Here is a 19,383-nt window from a genome sequence, read left to right on the forward strand (position 1 = left end):
GATTGGCAGACGACACACTGCAGCACAAACTGCTATCAAAGCAGAGAAACCTCTTCATTCAGTCTTCATAAAGAGGCCATTAAAACCCGCCGCTCTTTCTTTGATTCTCTGTCGTCCAATCAAGTCTGTCGTCGACTTGTGTGTGTGTGTGTGTGTGACTCGAGTGTCACCTGAGTGATGAATGCATTAACATCAAAAACACTGCGGATCAGAGATCATTAAACAACACACACACACACACACACACACACACACACACACACACACACGCACACACACACACGTCCTGAATCTGTTGCAGCTTCCCTTCATGTAACTCATGATCAGTGTCACACACACTCCGTCACTGGTTCCCGTCCCAGAATTCCTGCCGTAAATTTGTGCAAATTTGTGGGCGCTGTCGGCCCACACACACACACACACACACACACACACACACACACACACACACACACACACTGCAGGCGATCACGAGCTGCAGACTTGCTTCTGTCCTCCTTTGTTCTCGTCCCTCTCTCTCAAACTCACACACTCACTTACATACACACACACTCACTCACTCACACAAACACACTCACTCTCACACACACTCACGCCTGCGGGCTCAGAGTGAACACACTGATATGATTGCTGATGTCATTGTGACCCAGAAAGCCTCAGTTTCTGTTGGAGCAGCGCAGCTTAAATATGATCATCTTACTTTCATCATGTTTCATGTTTTAATGTTTTAGCTGTATTTTTTATTTTTCACATTAGTAAATTTCGAATTTCACATTATCATAATATTCAGACGAGGTTTCTCTGCGCTCTTCATCTATACAGACTAATTATATAGAAATTGACATATTTAAATGAGAAATATATAATATTAAATATTTGATTGATTTTACATTATCGTCTGTAAAGCAATATTGCCTTGCAGTTTCTCTGCTCTCTTCATTTGGAATATTAAGAGAATCCTATTTAAAAATATGAAAGATATAATATTAAATGTCATATTTTTATTTTACATTATCACTTGTAAAGCAATATTCTCTAGCATTTTGTGTTAAACTGTATTTAATAAATATATATATATTTTTGGTCAAAAATATATTATTTTAAATTTTTTACTTATTTTATCCAAATAGAATTCAGAGATTTACTTGATGATTTTCACATTATGATAATATTTTGAAGAGGTTTCTCTGCTCTCTTCATTTGGAACATGAATCATATAAAAATACGAAATATATCATTTTAAATATAATATTTTTATGATTATACATGATCATCTCTAAAGCATATGACTTTTTCTTTTTTAATGTAGAATTCTACAACTGGAATGTGTTCTTGTTTAAACTTTTTCATGCTTAATTTTAGATTTTTTTCATTAAGTTTCTCATTCTGTTCATCTAATACCGAATAAAATGGTTTGTCTGGTTCTTTTCGTCTGCATGTTTCATTAGAGTTTCATCTGAGTTTGGTCTGTATGTTTCGTCTGTATATTTCGTCTGCATGTTTCGTCTGTTTCGTCTGCATATTTCGTCTGTATGTTTCATCTGAGTTTCATCTGTATGTTTCGTCTGCATGCTTCGCCTGTATGTTTCGTCTGCATATTTCGTCTGCATGTTTCGTCTATATGTTTCGCCTGAGTTTCGTCTGCATGCTTCGCCTGTATGTTTCGTCTGCATATTTCGTCTGCATGTTTCGTCTGAGCTTCGTCTGCTGGATGATTGTGTGAGGCAGAAAGGTAGACAGGTTTCCTCTCATGTTTTCAATCTGTCTCGTTCTCTGGATTCTCCTGTCCTTATTCCTGCCACCCAATTACTGTGACCATGGCAACTATCTGGGAAACGGGCCACAGACTGGGAGCATTAGCAGCACACTCACACACACACACACACACACACACATACACACACACACACTTGCCCGTCTCTCACTCACAGAAGTCATTCTCTATTGAGGTCCAAAGCTTAATAGATAACCATGGCAACCAATTTGCTGTAATATCAATAATAGTGTGTATTAGAGGCCACTGAAATTATCTGTGTTTTGCCTTTTCATGCTCAGACTGAACAATCCAGAGACCCTCTCTCTCTCTCTCTCCTTTTTGTCTCTCTCTCTCTCTCTCTCTCTCTCTCTCTCTCTGTCTTCTGTCTTTCTGAGTGTTTTATGAGAGTGAGACATGCTGAAGTTACTGATCAAATGCTATTTTAAAATTTTATTAGATGTTTTGATTTACCCGAAGAGTGTGTGTGTGTGTGTGTGCCTACTTACAGTTTTTTTACAATCACTTTGTCACTATTCAGAACCCTTTTTCACAACACATTTTCCACAACTCAAGACACAAAACTCAAAACCAATGACCAAAATGCACATCTTTCAAAACTCTAACCCTTTTCTCTACTATATGGATACAATTCGCATAAAACTAAATAATTTGATCATTCAACAAAAGTCCCCTGTTCAACATGACACAACATCACAGTACGACTATATCAAAAGGCAAATCACACATTACATTTCAAATGAGTGTCACTGTCTATTCATTTCCTTACAATGATCTGATTGTCAGCTGACACGACTGCTCACAATGATCAGTCACTGTTGCGTTACTCTTAATTTACAAAAATGACATCAAAGTTCTGAAAATAGCAGGAAAGTGATTGTAATAAACTCTAACTATATTTTGGGGACAGATTTTGTACCAAAACCTGAACAAATCTCCAGAGACCTCCTTTAAGGACGTCCTCGTGTGTAAATCTGGAATAAAAAATAAAGTACTTAAAGGTTGTTTAAAAATGTAAAAACGCAGGTTTTGTGTGATGGGTAGGTTTAGGGTGTGTGTGTGTGTGTGTGTGTGTGTGATGGGTAGGTTTAGGGTGTGTGTGTGTGTGTGTGTGTGATGGGTAGGTTTAGGGTGTGTGTGTGTGTGTGTGTGATGGGTAGGTTTAATGATTGTGTTAGTGTTTCTCATCACAAACACACACTAATCCTGTTCTCTCTGAAATATTAGATTCTTTGTTATTTATGATTAATTGCATTTGCACTGGGCTTCAGTCTCGCTTCAGCGGGAGTTTCAGGGTCTTAGATCATGATTAGTTTAACGAGCTGCATCTCAGTCAAGGTAAATGCCAGACCGCTTCGACAAACATGAGCTCTAGTGTGTGTGTGTGTGTGTGTGAAAGAGGATCTGATCATGAAAACAGTTTAAAGAGCCAGTGTTATTTACACTGAGAAGCAGTGTGTGTGTGTGTGTGTTGTGTATTTGTTGCGCATCAAAATCAGGTGAAGTCGGCGTCTGGTTCAGATTTCCACCCCCTGATGAGACTTTTGGTGACTTCTGAGGAAAATAAACTGCTCAGTGTGCTGCCGAATCAAGCAGAAGAGCAGGATGTGTGAGAGTGTGTGTGACACACTCACACTCATCACACACACACACACACACACACAGAATTGCACCTGTAGTGGCAGATACAAATTGCACCTTTCAAGAGTGATTATCTGTGATCAGGTGTGAGGCGCGATAACAGTGTGTGTGTGTGTGTGTGTGTGTGAGTTTTCCTGACACTCAGACTGAAATCAAAGGAAAGTCACAATTATCCCTCATTACTGCTCCAGAACACAGAGAGCATGGCGGGAGAACGAGAGAACCGGCCACTGTCGCTAACAATCAAATAACAAATATATGAAAAATAAAGAACATTTTAAATGTTTTTGAAAGGAGTCCTTCATTTGACTGAACTGAGCCTAAACTTGACGAGTAAAGCATCAGTTTCCACAAAAATATGAAACAGTGTTCAATACTGATAATAATCATAACTGTCTTGATCATCAGATCCTCATATTAGAGTGATTTCTGGAGGATCATGTGACACGGAAGACTGGAGTAATGATGCTGAAAATCACAGGAATAAATTACACTTTACTGTATATTCACATAGAGAACAGATGATTTACATTACAATAATATTTCAATATTTTTTACTGTATTGTTGATCAAATAAACGCAGCCTTGGTTAGCAGAAGAGACTCGTATGTCACATGTAACCATCTTAAACAATCCATATTTTCCACATTAAAACATCAATCCAAACACAAGTTGAGCAAACACACTGTTCTGAAACGCCACATTGCAGAAGCCGAACTGAACGCATTTATACGCATATATATTGTGTTCATGAAAGCGAGTGGATGATTGAGGAGCCGTCCACCGCGGCAGATAATGGCCGAAGACAAATGGACCGTTTCCACAGCAAACAAAATGAATAGTCTCTGATTTTACAGCCTCAATGTGAGGAAACGAGATACTGGAACAAACTGGATATAGGAAACACTCAGCTGTGTGTGTGTGTGTGTGTGTGTGTGTGTTTGCTGTTCTGCAGCGATGCACAACCGGCACGTCAAAAGACCAGGAGTTTGTATCACGCAAAACGCTTTGTGATGCAGAAAAGAGCGAAATGGGTGCGTACACACACACACACACACACACACACACACACACACTGTTCAGGGCAGAGAGGCACGATCTGTCAGACACTATGGCGTTGCCCTCATGACATCATGCGTCCGCTGGTTGCACAGGTTAAAGCACAGCTGCCACACACACTAAACTCTCCTGTGGTCGTGAAGATCAGACACACACGACACACACAAGACACACACTTGACCTCGCTGAGAGGAAGCGGGTGTTTTAAAGGGCATGGGGACGACGGGGTGGAGAAACACACACACACACACACACACACCGCCTGCAGCGACTGGAGACTCGCATCGAGAGCATCAGCTCTTCTGCATCTTCCATCATAAGATTCATAAATCTGCTTCATAACTCATAGGCATTATGCTTTAAACGATACGATATCCAATCAATCATGACTGATCATCTACATCCGCTTCTATTCAGAGACATCAGCACGGACACACACGGGCAAATCCAATCCTAGCACGACTTCTTTGGTTTTCCAGGATCTCACTTATCAGACAATATCTTTATTATCTTTTTAAAATTCTAAACAAAAATAAACCAATAAACCAAACTGGTACAAATAAAGTGCAGCGGATGCAGAGAATGAGGATTTATTGTCATGAATATATGATTGAGCTGAAGAATCAACGCTGTATCATATACTTGGATATTAATGAGCAATATCACACTCATAGTCATGTGACACTGCTCTATATCTATATATCTATATCAGACGGGCTCATTTACTGTGAAACGATTGTTTTATCGATAAAATTAAACACTTCTTTCACATATATTGCCTTTCACTAATTAAAGCACCTCTTCAGAAATATCTCAGTTTTCAAGGGTTTTCCAGGACTAACATTTCAAAACGGCACATTCCAGCACTTTCACTTCCTGTACGAACCCGGAATAATGCAACTTTCCAGTTTAGTTTATGATGATCCGATACGTGCGATGGGAAAAGGAGGAGAGCAGTTAACATGCGATACAGATTTTAACCCTTAACCCTTCAATGAAATGCTTGTATTATATTTTAACCCTTACCTCTGTGTGTTTTACATTTTTAGGGGATTACAGTCCTGTAAAGGATCCACTGGACTGGAGGCAAGTTGTATAGCGAGAACCAAAGTGCAGTGTTTATTCAACAAACATGAATCAAACCTGTGGACATAGACTTACACAACACAGGTTACAAGAAAACAATACTTGACAGACACATGGCAAACATGAGGGCTTAAATACACAGATTAATGACAAGACAAGGGACACCTGCAAACAATGAACAGACGATTAACCAATGACAGGACATGGCAGGATCACATGACAGACAGGGAATCACATGACAGACATGGAACATGACATGAACAAACCAAAACCTATTTATTCACTGTTTGAGCATGGACTTGAAAATTAAATCTTGAATGCTTTGAATCACAGATTAAAGTTTTGTTTCTTTTTAAAAGCGACATGTGAAATATTATTGCGAAAAAGAGAAAAGGTTTGTTTTTTTCAAATCCAAAAATTCAATATAATGTAGCTATATTTTTCAAAACACGTTTTACTCTAAAATTATGGGAAAATCAAAGCCAAGAATCTAACCAAGTTGTGTTCGGCATGTGAGCCTGATGTCTCAGTAAACGAGTGTTCGGTGAGTGTGTGTTCGGCTGCAGTTCCAAACGCTTCCACTAGAGGAATTCGTCATTCATTTCCAATGCACTCATTTTGACCTGAACAATTAAAAACATTCCGATGAAGAACATTTTTAAAAAATATAATTCAAAAAACGTTTGATTACTTTTATTATTATCCGCCCATTCCTATGGAGCACAGTGAATGACATAATCGAATCGATCTCTCAAAATACTTAAATATTTGACTATATATGCATAATTTGCAATAAATTGTTTTATATATAATTATTTAAATGAGTGTATTTCTCCATCATTTTTAATTAAATTAATTAAATTAAGTTGTTTGCAATGCTTCATCATGGGATTTGTAGTTCTTGTACTTTTGTTCAATCATTTTTGCCTCAACTCAGTTTTTAATGCTATGAATCTCCTCGAAGTCGGCTGGTTTGGTTCATGGCTTATAATGCTTAACAAAGACTTTTTTTTAAATCCCTATGGGAGAAATTAATGCAAAAAATAATTTGGCACTGAAAAAGTGTGCAGGCACTTTTTCAGTGCAATTCTGACTTTATATCTCGCAATTCTGACTTTATATCTCCCAATTCTATATCTCGCAATTCTGACTATTTCTCGCAATTCTGACTTTATATCTCGCAATTCTCACTATATCTCACAATTCTGACTTTATTTCTCGCAATTCTCACTATATCTCGCAATTCTGACTTTATATCTCGAAATTCTGACTATATCTCGCAATTCTGAACGTAACCACTCAATTGTGAGATAAAAAGTCGCAATTATCTTTTAAAATGTTTCAATTAGTGCCGAAAACACGCTTCCATAGTGGGCAGATCTTTAAAAACACATTGTAACCATTTATATTTTATTATTATTATAAACCACCTTTACCTTTTATTGCAGTTGGCAGGTGTGTGACCCACACCATTAAAAAAGATATCATTTTAAGCAAACAGAAACACTATTCTGTGTGTGTGTGTGTGTGTGTGTGTTTGTGGCGTAATAATATGCATCAAATGGTTATAGGGTCATTGCTTTAATAAACAAAATGTTCTTGATTCGCACAAAGGTCTCCAGACAGCGTTTGTTTTATTCCTTCACAGATCAATAGCGGTGATGTTGAATCATGTGTTGTAAATGAAGCCCAGACTCTATTCAAGAGCTCGAGGGTTCCCGAGTCTGAGGATCGCCAATCAACACAGCACTTCTCTTTACTCCTGCTCGCTCCAATTAAAATCAAAGAAAGCGCGGCCGATGACGTCACAGCGCTTTTGAGCACGCGAGCTATGAATATTCATGAGGCTCTCTGCGAATAAATGCAGGAGGTTGAAGCAAAAAACACAGCGCATATTTTTCATATTTTTTAACAGCGCAACTTTTTTATTTTATTTTGGGGTTTTATCAATGTAAACACTTTACAGTTGTGAGACGTCAGTCACAAAAGAACTCATTTGCATCTCATTTGAATGATCGCACTGTTATTAAAGGCAGGTGGTCTTCAACTCAACGAGTGCTCGCGTTTGTTTGGTAATGACTGTAATTATTGCTATTTCAATGGGACTTTCACTCATGAGTAGTTTGAGTTTTGTTCCATGGGGGGGAAACATAAGGTCATATAAGGTCAAAACATCAAGGAAATAAATCAGTGGCGATTTTTCCTGCGCTCAGATGAAGTCCACAGCCACAGTTTTGTTTGAACTGGTGTAGCATTGATCTGTAAATGTGTTGTTTTGTTTAACAGGACACAAAACTGTCCCATGTGGAAAACTGAGCTGTTTCTCGTCATTTATTCATGAACCGAGAGACTAACACGCTCGATGCACACACACACACACGCGCGCGCGCTCCGTATTCAGTCTCACTTTAATGGTATTTTATGATTAAAATGTATATTTCAGTTCATTTTTATGCACAAAATCTTATCTGAATCCACTTCAATAGAATCTAGACTGAAATTACGCGCACACACACAGTCTATGTATCAGTCTATAGAGGCTGTAAGAAGCATATAATGGAAACAGATTGCTGTGTTGATTGTGTAGGCCCCGGGCTCTCCATCCCAGAGGAGCGCGGCCAGTTTACAGTGTGTTCAAAGGAGAGGGCTAAAAGGCAATTACAATGTTAATGTGTCCTGGCGGGGGGGAACAGCGGCCGAACGAGGAGAGAGAAATCCTCCAGGTGATGGAGTGAGTCCGGACCGCAGAAACACTGCTGTAAAGACTAAAACAGCAGCGATCAACAACGACACACACGCGCATGAATATATGCAGGTCACTTCAGAAAACAGAGGGGTTGCTCTTTTATCTGACATGTAAAGAGAGCGACTGATTGAAGGGCTGTGTGTGTGTGTGTGTGTGTGTGTGTGAGTAGTATTCATTCTGTGCACTGGCAGGGTTAATATAACCCACATCTCTCCCGGGATCTCATAATAGGCCATTAAACAGACGCATTAGGATAAATGAAAAGGCTTTTAAGTGGTTACCACAAGACCACCTGGATTTCACTCTAGTGTGTGTGTGTGTGTTTATGGATAAAAGGGATGGATTTATTTGAGTTATGGGATGTGATTTTGCTATTTTGATTCTTTGACTCTCAACACGTCTCTGCTTTGTAATCTTTTTAATGCTTTTTAAAAAATGTAATCTGTATAAATATATATTAGAAAACCCTTTATTCATCTTTTATATATATCATAAATGAAATGTTTTCTATTATTCAAAAATAGCAAATGTTTGTCATTAAAGGTTTTGTTAGTCCATACTACACTAAATAAAAAAAATTAAATTCACGCACAGAAATTCTACAAATAAAATTTTCAAAGGAAATGCAGGTAAACAGGAAATTTTGAATTAAAATAACATGCTCCATTACTCTTTGTTTTATTTATAACTTTTCACTGTGCAGCAGTTATAAGTATCTTCATGAAAATGGTAAAAGAATTAAAAATGAAGGTTTTCACGACATCAACAGAATCTTTCTATAAAAAGGTTGTTTATAGATCATTAAAATGTTCTTTACACTACAGAGAAACACACTGGCATCACTGAGTGTAAAATATGTCTCCATTCAGGTAAACCATGTGTGCGTGAAATATAACGTTTTGCATTAATTAGCAGATCTATCATATATGGTGAAGTATTGGGATCTATATCTACTAGTGACTCCACTTCTATAAAAGCAGCACATATTTGTTCTGACAGAGGCTAATCAGCACAATAATGTGCTTGGGATTGTGATGCTAATAGTAATGGATTCAGAGCGCGTCGGACGCGAGCGACGGCTAATTTCGGCGCGCCCCCGGAGAGCCACGTGTCCTTTAAGTTGGGCTCTCTAATTGAAGTGTGTTATGTGTTATTTTCTGCCTGGCTGAGCCACAGAAACGCCGGCAGACACACGGGAACATGCATCTCCACTGCTACTGAACACTGAATGAAGATATCTGTTAACAATTGAGGATAGAGACCATTGTTTCTACCTTCAATTAATACATTGTTTGAATTAATAAATGTTTTGCTGACTGTCAGTTTTGTACATAACCTCTGATAACAGATCAGTGTAAATTGTAATGTGGACTCTTGCATCGCTTTGAAATGATTACACAAAATAAACAGGATTTGAATTTGATAATGCATTTTTCGTGTATAATGCAGAATGCTTGTGCTTGTTAGATGACGTACATTTCATAAAAGGTTTTTCCTGCATTCTTGAAGCTTTGTCCTCAATGTACATTTCTTCAGATGGCATTGCGAGTGTCGCTTCTGGTCAGCATTATTGTTCTCAGTGCGCAGATAATTAATGATCTGTCTCTAATATATAGCGCAGGAAGAAAAGGGGAATCGCTCCGCTACACTCGCTCGACTCAGTGAAGTGTGTAATGAGAAAAGGCCCGGGCCGAATGAAACAGGATCCACCGCTTTCTACAACAACAGTGTGTGAGATCACCTTGTGGGGCGAGATAACATTGAATCCGAGTGGAAAAGGGATCAGTGTCCCGAGGGAGAGATCCAGGGTTTTGTGTGGAGAGGCTCTCGGGAGAAGCACCATGACCTCTCATTGCCCTCTATGATTTCCTGAAGGGTAATAAACTGAACGAGGACGCGTGCCATCGCATCACTGCCCCAAGAACACACACCGTTACGAGCGTCTGTGAATTATACCGGCGAGAAACACACGAAGAACGGGATGACTGCGATGAGAGTGATTGTGGAGGTGAGGAAAATCAATCCGAAGCGTTTTCACACCGGAGAAGTGTGAGATTGACAGGACTTTCCTTTAGAAAGAGCTTTAAACACACAGAAGACAGGATTCATCAGATCACTGAATCAGCCGGACTTCTTCATAATGCTCAGAGAGACGGAAAAGCATCAATTGTGTTATATGTTCATATTATTCAATAGGCCTATAACATATGTTTTATATAATTATATTCCTATGGTACAATCTAAAAAATGCTGGGTTGTTTTAACCCAACTTTGGGTCAAATATGGACAAATCCAAATGTTGGGTTAAAATGTGGTTTAAAATTAACCCAAGTGTCTAGCCAACAACAGGCCAATAACATATTTTTATATAATTATATTCTTATAGTAGCTAGCTACAATCTAAAAAATACTGGGTTGTTCCCAACTTTGGGTCAAATATGGACGAGCCCAAACCTTGGTTTAAAAATGTGGTTTAAAGTCAACCCAACGGCTGGGTTAGACCATATATGACCCAAAGTTGGGTTGAAACAACCCAGCATTTTTTTTAGAGTCTATAGCCATCAATAGGCCTATAACAGATTTTCTATAATTATATTTCTATAGTAGCTCTAAAAAATGCTGGGTTGTTTTAACCCAACTTTGGGTCAAATATGGACAAATCCAAATGTTGGGTTAAAAATTTGGTTAAAATGAACCCAAGTGTCTAGCCAACAACTGGCCAATAACATATTTTTATATAATTATATATTCTTATAGTAGCTACAATCTAAAATATGCTGGGTTGTTTTAACCCAAATTTGGGTCAAATATGGACGAGCCCAAACGTTGCTTTAAAAATGTGATTTAACAGTAACACAACGGCTGGGTTAGTCCATATATGACCCAAAGTTGGGTTGAAACAACCCAGCATTTTTTTTTTAGTCTATAGCCAACAATAGGCCTATAAGAGATTTTCTATAATTATATTTCTATAGTAGCTAAAATCTAAAAAATGCTTGGTTGTTTTAACCCAAATTTGGGTCAAATATGGACGAACCCAAACGTTGCTTTAAAAATGTGATTTAAAATCAACACAGCGACTGGGTTAGTCCATATATGACCCAAAGTTGGGTTGAAACAACCAAGCATTTTTTTTAGAATATATAGCGAACAATAGGCCTATAACATATTTTTTTTTATAAATAAATCCCTATATATTATAAAATATTTTATATAATTATATTCCTTTTGTATAAATTATAGCCAACAATAGGCCTGATATTTTTATATAACTGTATTCCTATAGTACAATCTAAAAAAGGTTTGGTTGTTTTAGCCCAACTTTGGGTCAAATATGCACAACCCAAAACGTTGGGTTAAAAATGTAATTTAAGATTAACCCAACGGCTGGGTTAGTCCATATATGACCCAAAGTTGGGTTGAAACAACCCAGCATTTTTTAGACTATCCCTATATATTATAAAATATTCGTATATAGCCTAATTATATTCCTTTAGTATACAGCATACAACATGCCTATAACATATTTTATATAATTATATCCCTATATATTTTAGCCAATGTAACATAGGCTATTTTATAAAGCTAATGATATTCGTGTGTTTGTCCTGCTGTGCTCTCCTGTCAGTGGATTGATGTAAAGGCTCTGAAACGCTGTTCTGCTGGAGATTGTATTGTTCGCGCTCGAGCTCTGCGCGCGCCTGATAACGCGCTCCGATTAACCCGTTCCGCTCCCACCGGGACCCGGGGACACGAGACGCCCTCCGGGGAAGACCAGCACAGATCTGATATGACCCACACAGCAGGGCGACACGAACATATACACATCTATAGTGTAGCTACACAACTATAACGCACAGGCGCAGTGCGTCTAGAGATTTAGCGCAAACCCGTGCGCAAAAAAGTGTTACGCCTTCAATCACACTTGCCGAATCAGATCTATAACGTAAGATTAATTAAACTTTCTAAAACGATTTAGATTCCGTGAAAGTGCAAGTTTTCAAAACAAGTGTTTCTTTATTTACGCAAACGTCCATATAATTATACAATTACACACACATCTAATTTGTTTTAATCTTAACTCTTTAAGACTAACAATATTTAATTGCGTGCCGTGCAAACAAAAATATGCAAATACTTAATTAGAAAATATCGAATATATATAAATGATCAATTGTTAAGATTTTTGCTTCAAATATATTTGTAATCAGACCAACGTTTTTTTAAATAGAAAAGCTCCTGTAAGGTTGATCTTTAACGCGAGTCTCGTTATTGTTTAGATCAAATGTGAATTCAGTTCTATCGATAATAGCCTACAGGAAATATTAATATCGTGTATAATTTAAACAACGGAAGATTTTATGTTACACGATGTTTTAAGTGAATAATTCGATCCAAACGAGCCCGACTATTGTGTTCACAGGCCTAAACGGGTTTATCATGTTGGAATCCACAGAAACACGCTTTCATAAAGTACAGCTGCATATTATGACGGAAAAAAAAAATTTCTGTAGCTCAACACCTTTTCAATCAAAAGGGTAAAAAAGCCTCTTCATTCGCTTTAAAAAGTGTCCCGAGAAGATGATGCAGAATAACTAAATAACTGGAACAGCGCAATAATCCATGAGAAATATCCATACTACTGTTTTTAAACAAACAAAAACACTTGAGATAACTTATTTAGTCAACTACAAGTCTAATTCAGTCAAATCTGCGATGCATTTCTTGTTCATTCCCTTTTCGACTGAAAGAAGGTTTTAAATCCGTTCAAAAGAGTATTCCAGCACCAAGGTCTCCTCTTGCTGAAAATGAGTTCAAACTGATTTCTGACCTTCATCTGAAACAATAACAAAAAACTGGAGAATTCGAGCATCGACGAGAAAAGAAACAAGAATATTTCAGGAATACTTTTAGTGACCATTTCAGACCTAGTCCGGTGTGTGGAGACGGGTTTTATATGCGTAAAGTTATGCAACAATATGAGACCCCTGATGCCATTGGGTGTTGGGACCAAGTATATTGGGCATAATGAGAGGAGGATGGGGTTCTAGAAGCACCTCCCCTAGAAATGCAGCAAATCTTCACCCTGGATATTTTTTTTTCCCGTGCTGATGCGCGCATTGGGAGCCGGAGAGCATTGGCAGTCTGACGGTGACACGTGCCTCTCTCTCAACACCCCGGAGCTCCCGTGTACCGCATTGGCATCAGTGACGGCCACTGAAACACACGACTCGAAGATACGGAGAACGGAAAACCCCGCGCGCAAAACCACGAACATTCTCCTTTTTACGCACTGGAAATTACGCACTCGCATTTGGGAAGCGCGCGTAAGAGTTCGGCCAGAGAAAACGCAAGAGAGAGAGCGAAAGAGCGAGAGAGAGGAGAAGGTGTGCAGGATGCATCATTTACGTCTGAAAGTGACATGAAACACGGAATTAGCAAAAACACCAGGCGTGATTTCAGTCAGAACTGGAGATAACGAATACGCGTCACTCCGAGGTCCGTTCTCTTCTCTCTCCGTGGATGCGCAGACAAAGAACTCCGGTCGCACTCTTAACTCGATATATCTAGAGTAAAGAATTACCAAAAAAAGAGTATTTCAACATCAGTTTCATTTAAGAGAGCAACCATGGCCACGTTAATTAGAAGCAAGATCTCTAATAAGCTCTCCAACGCGGCCACCACGGTCACCAATAAGTCTCAAGCGAAGGTGAGTGGGATGTTCGCCAAATTGGGTTTCCAGGCCGCCACCGATGAAGAGGGTTTGGGTTTCGCTGCCTGCGATGATCTGGACTATGATCACAGGCAGGGGCTTCAAATGGACATCCTTAAAAACGATGAGATTGGCGGTGGGGAGATCGCAGGCGAGGGAACGCTCGACGGGGACAGTCATTACCAGAGGGACGGAACGGGTCCAACGCCCTCGGCGTCCAAAGACGGGGGAATCTGCTCGGAACTAGCCGGCCTGGACAAACCCAAAATCACTGCTTGGGAAGCGGGATGGAACGTGACCAACGCGATCCAAGTAAGGACGCATTTCGATGCATATCAAAATTGACATTTCAAAGTTTTCCTATCAATCGATATGGAAATTTTGAGGATGCAAAATATTTATGCAAAAATCATTAGTCGCTTCGGAGGCAATGACGTAGGTTTTTCTTGGGCTGATGTCGTGTAGAGCTTTATTAAACAGCCTTCAGCTCGACTTGCATTTCTATACTGGGCTTTTGTGCGCGCATGATGGAGATTAGTGGGGTTTGCATGAGTTATTTTGGGGGGGTTTTGTGCGGGGTTTATGACGTGCATCTTAAAAATACATGCATATTCAAAATTATTTATTCCACACGGCGATGGTTAAAAAGAACTTAAAATGCGTTTGAAAACCTAAAAAAAAAATGAAAGCCGCACACATTTAATCATGCGCAGTTATATCCAAACTGGCATGCGTGACGTGACTCCCTGCCTATTTGATTCATCCTGATGACGACACAATGAGGTGAGCGTGACTTTGCTCACAGCAAATGGGAATGTCAGGGCTGAATTCATCTGCAGTCCCGATGCTCATTCCCACACCTGCAGTAAATCGGGAAGCTGATGATGGCGCATTCCCTCAACCTGCAAAATCCTTGACTTTAACTCAAGGATACAGTAAAGATCATCACGCACCAAAAACACTGAGGCCAATTTTTTTGCATCACATAAACTGTACCAATATGCACCAATATAAAAAAATTTTGGCCGATACCGATAATCCTTTATATTTGAAACCGATATATCGGCTGATAAATCTAAATCCAAATTTTTAAAAGAGAACTTGTTAAGAGAACTTAACAATTATAAAGTTCTCATTTATAATTTTATGAAGCCGATATGTGTCGCACTTCACTGTATTTTCTCTTTTTCAAGTGAATCCAATCATATTTCAAACAATTTAAAACCATCATCATGTTGAACAGTGTGCATCTGAAGTGTCTCGGCCGAAGGAAATAATCCACTATTTATCGACTGTAATAAATCAGCCAAATTTTCTAATCAGGCCGATAACGATAACATTAAGACTGAACATATATCGGCCGATATATCGTATATAAAACCAACCCGATCTCACGGAAATTCGTACGAATTTTACGAGGTGGCTAATTCGAGGGACCTCTACATATTTTACGAATTAGCCAATTCGTATGAATTCGTACGAATGACCTACCCCTGACCCCGCCCCTAAACATAACCGTCACGTGGGTTTAGACAAATCGTACAAATTCGAGTGAGGTCGTATGAATTAGTACGAATTAGCCACTTTTGAATCACTCGTACGAATTGGTCGTGAGATAGGGTAGTATAAAACCTTGTTGTGATTATCGGATGGCAGGAGCTACAGATAATGTTCATCAACTGAAAACAGCTTCTAAAAGATCCATTCTTGTGATTTACAATAAAGAACGTAACGCGCCAAAGACACTAAGGTCAATATTGGTATAATTTTACGCATCACATAGAATCGCAGTGTATAGATTTGATTAGAATAGAGGCAGGGTGAATATTACACTGTGAATGATGTGAATATAAAACCCCTGCTATGTTTATTTCCCCAGGGCATGTTTGTTCTCGGGTTACCCTACGCCATTCTGCACGGCGGATACCTCGGACTCTTCCTCATTATATTCGCCGCGGTCGTGTGTTGCTACACAGGGAAAATCCTCATCGCTTGCCTGTACGAAGAAAACGAAGACGGCCAGTTGGTACGAGTGAGAGACTCGTATGTGGATATTGCCAACGCTTGCTGCGCGCCGCGCTTCCCCTCGCTAGGAGGCCACATTGTCAACGTAGCCCAAATCATCGAGCTCGTCATGACCTGCATTCTGTACGTGGTCGTGAGCGGAAACCTGATGTACAACAGCTTTCCCACGCTTCCCGTTTCCCAGAGATCCTGGGCGATAATCGCGACCGCCGCTCTTCTGCCTTGCGCTTTCCTCAAGAACCTCAAAGCCGTGTCTAAATTCAGCTTGCTCTGCACCATCGCGCACTTTATCATCAACGTGCTAGTCATCGCATACTGTCTGTCAAGGGCGCGAGACTGGGCGTGGGACAAGGTCAAGTTTTACATCGACGTCAAGAAGTTCCCAATCTCGATCGGCATCATCGTGTTCAGCTACACCTCGCAGATCTTCCTTCCATCGCTTGAGGGGAACATGCAAAAGCCTAGCGAGTTTCATTGCATGATGAACTGGACTCACATCGCCGCCTGTATCCTGAAAGGCTTATTCGCACTAGTGGCTTATCTGACGTGGGCTGACGAGACAAAAGAAGTGATCACGGATAACTTACCATCGGGAATCAGAGCTGTCGTCAACCTCTTCTTAGTGTCAAAGGCGCTGCTATCGTATCCGTTGCCGTTCTTCGCCGCCGTCGAGGTCCTAGAAAAGTCTTTCTTCCAAGATGGAGGGCGTGCGTTTTTCCCGGACTGCTACGGAGGCGACGGGAAGCTCAAATCGTGGGGGCTTTCGCTACGCTGCGCGCTAGTCGTGTTCACTATGCTAATGGCTATTTACGTGCCACACTTCGCACTCCTCATGGGTCTGACGGGCAGTTTGACGGGCGCCGGTTTGTGTTTTCTCCTTCCCAGTCTTTTCCACCTCAAGCTGTTGTGGAGAAAGCTCTTGTGGCATCAGGTGTTCTTCGACGTCGCTATATTTGTAATCGGGGGAATATGTAGTATTTCTGGGTTCATTCATTCCATCGAGGGGCTCGTCGAGGCGTACAAATACAACTTGGTGGATTAGTTTCCGAAAATGGTAGTTTGGTGATTAAGTGTTACAACGCATCCCACATATTGATAACCAAACCAATAATCCCCCCCCCCTCCAACCCAACCCAACCCCCCAAAAAATGGAAAATAAAACCCATTTAACCCAGGTTCATTCATTCAAGTGTCTGCAAATCTGACATTCAATATGCCACTCATGCGGTCAAATCGATTAATCGTGATTAATTGCATCTAACGTAAAAGTTTGTATATACATTGGTAACGATTAATCACATCCAAAATAAATGTTTACATAATATATGTGTGTTTACTATGTATAATTATTTTGTATATATAAATACACACATGCATGCATATACTATATATAAATAAATATATAAATATAATTTTTCTCAAATATATACATGCATATGTGTGTATTTATACATACAAAATAATTACACACACACATATATTGTATAAACACAAACTTTTATGCTAGGTGCCACTAATCAATTTGTAAGCACTGGGAGAGAGAAAAAAAAAACATTTAACCAGGTTCATCCATCCAAGTGTCTGCAAAATCTGACCTTAACATACAAGAAATCAATCATTCGCAATTCAATGCCTTGGACAACAACGCGCGTTATAGACACAAGAGCAAAACATTTATTTTTGTTTTTGAGTGAGTTTATGGTTTACATGAGCATTTATTTCAGATTGGATTCCACACAGAAATCCAAATCGAAATCATTTTACATAACCATAAAAACACGCGTGGATATGAGTGACATTCAGCGGCGGAAAGCAATGATCTGCAATACACGGTTAAGAACAACTAAAACAAATTAATTACAGGGGACCAACGTCATGCAATAAAACACAATAGAGTTTGTAGAGTCACCTTAATGTGTGAAACAAATTTATGGATTTCCCGAATTCGATCTGAGGACGAGTCTTATTTTTCCTATTACAGTTTGCATTTACTTAACCAAAATAGAGAGAGAGAGATAGATGATAACAAACGGACGGTGAATAGAAGTACTTAAACTATGCATTTTGAACGTATGATGTCCATGCAGTATTACAGATATTCTGGTCAGTCAGAAGAAAAAGAGGGTTTTATTGACACGTGAGAATTTCGTTTGAATTGCTCTCTAGTGTAGCGACCAGAAAACACACAAAGAGACTCGTATTTTTACAAGACATTGAAATAACGAAAAAATAACGAGTCGCTGAAGATGAAGACAAAGAAGAGGGAAAACGAAAAATAGACGGACATTTCAGAAGAAATCATGTGGAATATAAAACAAGCCACCCACTCAAATCACTAAATTTGAATATGAGCATTGCGTTGTTTATCAGATAATGTCGTAATTAAAACAATTAATAATTGTTCCCCTCAGTGAGATTTATTTATAGCGTCGTTGGATCGAAATCAAGTCGAAATAAAGGGACTTAACATAAGACTTTTTTTTGTTCATTTTGTGCAATCCAATGGGTGCTGTGGAAATGTTATAAAACCGTATGTGTTGTGTTTTTGTGGTTTAAAAGATGGAATGTATATCACAAAATCGTTATCATATATCGTGAAAATGAATATATTGGAGAATAAAGATACGCGTGAAATTATATTGTACAATTGTTTTTTGGTTTTGTGTGATATGGAAAAAATGAAACACGTGCATATTTCCCCTTCAAAAAAAAGAATAAATATACAAAACAATAAATAAGTTGAGTCCAGCTCTCAGAGATTTATTCCAAACGCGCAAAGACATCAGCACATTTACACGATATACAGGCATAGCCTACACATCTGATTTAATAATAGGACTTCACATGTTGTTGTTGAATGGGTTATGCATTTGCAAGTATTCTATTTTTCGATTAGGCTATAACGGAATTTGCCTAATTTAGATATAAAAAGCTTTTTTATAGGCTGAGTATAAGGTTAGAAAAAAAGGCAGCTTTAATTTAGCATTAGCCTATGAAACAAAAACATTACTCCAGCTAATAAATGAATTAGCCTACATTTTGTCATATAGAGATTTATTCGATTTATTTATTTAAAAAGGCAGTGTGTTTTATAAAAAATGAAATGCAAACGATAAATGCAACTTGTTATTCGCATTTCAGACGCATGACAGAATGAGGTGAACTCACACAGAAAATGCACGACAGATTGTTGCTTGCGGCTCGGATTCATCAGGTAAACCTGTGAGCACACACACATCTGTTTCTCAGTGACTGAAGCTACATAGCAATAATTTAAATACATAAAAATAGAGAGACGTGTGCATTCATGTGGTTTACGTGTCTGCGCGTCTGAACAAA

General features: G+C 39.0%; 1 protein-coding gene across 1 annotated transcript; it reads left to right on the plus strand.

Annotated features, from left to right (window-relative positions):
- The first annotated feature begins 13,401 nt into the window (after nucleotides 1-13,401).
- slc32a1 (solute carrier family 32 member 1) lies at nucleotides 13,402-18,792 on the plus strand. Its single transcript, XM_039654329.2, has 2 exons — nucleotides 13,402-14,331; nucleotides 15,899-18,792. Exons 1-2 carry the CDS (start codon nucleotides 13,936-13,938, stop codon nucleotides 17,084-17,086), a joined length of 1,584 nt encoding a protein of 527 aa, XP_039510263.2. The 5' UTR covers nucleotides 13,402-13,935; the 3' UTR covers nucleotides 17,087-18,792.
- The last annotated feature ends 591 nt before the right edge of the window (nucleotides 18,793-19,383 follow it).

This window comes from Pimephales promelas, chromosome 8 (genome assembly GCF_988280905.1).
Source record: "Pimephales promelas chromosome 8, fPimPro1.hap1.1, whole genome shotgun sequence".
NCBI classification, from domain to species: Eukaryota; Metazoa; Chordata; class Actinopteri; order Cypriniformes; family Leuciscidae; genus Pimephales; species Pimephales promelas.

Excerpts from the sequence above, each read along its gene's own strand:
- slc32a1 (XM_039654329.2), top strand. The coding sequence starts at position 13,936 with ATGGCCACGTTAATTAGAAGCAAGATCTCTAATAAGCTCTCCAACGCG. Across the intron at positions 14,332-15,898 it reads ACGTGACCAACGCGATCCAA|GGCATGTTTGTTCTCGGGTT; the intron begins GTAAGGACGCAT and ends TTATTTCCCCAG.